The sequence below is a fragment of the Sinocyclocheilus anshuiensis genome, unplaced genomic scaffold (assembly GCF_001515605.1).
Source record: "Sinocyclocheilus anshuiensis isolate Anshui unplaced genomic scaffold, SAMN03320099.WGS_v1.1 scaffold1023, whole genome shotgun sequence".
Lineage (NCBI taxonomy): Eukaryota > Metazoa > Chordata > Actinopteri > Cypriniformes > Cyprinidae > Sinocyclocheilus > Sinocyclocheilus anshuiensis.
Window position 1 is genome coordinate 101,216 of NW_015546084.1, and position 2,304 is coordinate 103,519.

The 2,304-nt window shown below is 40.1% G+C and overlaps 1 protein-coding gene across 1 annotated transcript in view; it reads right to left on the minus strand.

Moving 5' to 3' along the window:
* Positions 1–413: 413 nt before the first annotated feature.
* Positions 414–2,304, minus strand: part of LOC107700008 (U4/U6.U5 tri-snRNP-associated protein 1-like) — an 8,593-nt gene continuing 6,702 nt past the window's right edge. Inside the window, exons 14-20 of the mRNA XM_016501480.1 lie at positions 1,690–1,800; positions 1,515–1,602; positions 1,335–1,425; positions 1,100–1,235; positions 925–1,014; positions 662–783; positions 414–577 (exon numbers count right to left, since the gene is read on the minus strand). Of these exons, the coding sequence (XP_016356966.1) occupies positions 559–577; positions 662–783; positions 925–1,014; positions 1,100–1,235; positions 1,335–1,425; positions 1,515–1,602; positions 1,690–1,800 (657 nt within the window). The 3' untranslated portion in view covers positions 414–558. The remainder of the gene's footprint in view (positions 578–661; positions 784–924; positions 1,015–1,099; positions 1,236–1,334; positions 1,426–1,514; positions 1,603–1,689; positions 1,801–2,304) is intronic.

The following is a 2,304-nucleotide window of genomic DNA, read 5'->3' on the forward strand; positions in this document are numbered from 1 at the left end:
AGCTTCTTTTTTCTGTTCGACAGATAAGCACATTTTTTTGTGTAGTCCGCTGTCTAAAACTCACTAGTATCAGTGTAAATTGGGTAAAACTCAGGAGATTCTGTTCCTTGTTAAATGGCAATGCAGCATCTAATACCATTGTGATATTGGTACTTAAAGTACTGGCAGGGCCAAAAACGGTGCAAATGCCAGCTAAAGAACTCCTGAATGTACCTAATAGGGCCTTTCGCACCGCAGGAACCTTTTCATAGTACCAGAACTAATTGTGGAACTACCCACTTTTTGGCCTTAACAAGTTACATCTTTTAAGCATACTACTACAGTCATCTGTAATCAGTACGAACACCTACAAAACAAACCCAAATGCTTGCAATACATAAATATTAGACCAGCTTCAATGCAACAGTTATCAAGAAATCAAATCAAGGGTATGAATTTACACACAAAACAATGTTTGTATATATACACTTAACTAGTTGCAACTTTATTCATTTAAAAGACAGCTAAAATGAGTAGATTTTGGGTGAAAGACCTGTTGTTTGGTTACAGTATCCAGATTTATTTTGTAATGGTATTCCTGTGAAAAGAAGATGAAAAGACAATTAACAGAAGGTAGATGGAGAATAATAAGCTGGAATGGAAATCGTGAGCAAATACTTACGCGTTCATGCTCTTCCCGCTGCCACTTAGCACAATATAAGGAGTTTTCTGGGACTTCTGTTTTTCCTGCAGAAGAGCAACGGTGCCCAGAGGAGTGTCGCTGCTGCTCATCTTCTTCAGCAGCTACAGGAAGTCAAACATGCAAAAAGTCACATGACTTTTATGACCATACTTAGAACCGTGAGTTAAGACTTTATGATTTGAATGTGTCAGGTAATGGTGCTTCATGATATAATATGCTTGGCGATCTAAAAAACAACATACCGCCTCTTCCTCAAGCTTTTTCATCCTCCGCTCCGTTTTCATCTTGCCAGAGCCCTTCCCATGGAAACGATGGGACAGCTGTCTGAAAGCCTGGAGGACAACAAATGACGCTGCATTTCAGGAGGAGGAAGCTATCTAATGATGTGACTGGTTGAGAACAAACATGTGCACGGACCTCTTTAGGAGTGAGCTTGCGACCAGATTCGTCAACGTATTCGATTTTGATGTCTGGCCTGTAGTTATCCTTTTCTTTGAAATCCTGAGTGAAGCCTCTGTACTCCTCCCTCCTGCTGTACTTGTCATCAATATTCCTGCGGTGGAAAGAACAGGAAATGGGAACACTTTAGATTTAAAAAAAAAAAGAAAAAAAAGAAACAACCACTGGAGAAAGTTTTGCTACATCTACTTACATCTTGTCTTCGATGCAGTAGTTATCATTTGGCAGAGCTGCTTTTGGGGCTTTGACACGAGCCATCTTCTGCATCTGTGTGTCCAGCAGTCCTGAAAGAGTTAAGTGAATGTTTTTTAAATAAATTAGACATTATTGCTCATTCTGTTCAGTTCAAAATCAGATTTGGTTGATATCTCACCTTTGTTTCTGCACAGAAGTAGAGCGGCAGCAAGACCAGATTTCACAATGGGCTCCTCATCCAGAATAGTCGTGGAGGTCGTTGAGAACTGTAACAGTAAGCAGAAAAATCACGTTGAAGTAAAGGTTTCACAGTCCAACTGAATTGCTGTCAGTGAGGAGAGCGGAAGACTCACATCTGCCTGGCTTTTCTCCTCATCCAGGTTGACGGTGCTCCAGCCCACGTTGTCATCCATATCAGAGTCTGACTGTCCGGCTCCTTCTTTCTCATCGTCCTTTTCAAAGTCCTGTATGACCCAAACAAAACAGACACATTTAATACCAGCAAGTGAAACAATATATCTTAAGTGAGAAAAGGGTTGGGATGGTGCGTACTAGGGCTGTGCGATATGGACAAAAAAAACCTATCGCGATTTCTTTGATCAATTTAGCGATTTCGATTTTAATCACGATTTTGACACACACAGACATGCTTTACAGTCATTAATGCATTCAGTGTGAATTTGAAACATTTCCAAAAGAAAACCAATTAGAGCTTTATCAAAAAGCTGTAACATGTCTCTAGAACAGACATAAGGCAAAATAATCACTAAGTAAAGGTGTAACAAAATGTCTCTAGAATAAAACATGGCAGGAAAAAAATAAAAAATAAATTTTTGCCATGCATTGGTCATAGAGCTCTTTGTGGCGTTGCCTCAGATGTTGAGCTAGATTTGTTGCACCAAGTTCACACGTACTCCGTCTGCAGTGCGTATACAGTATGTGTATGCGGTGCAGAAGCAGCACGGACT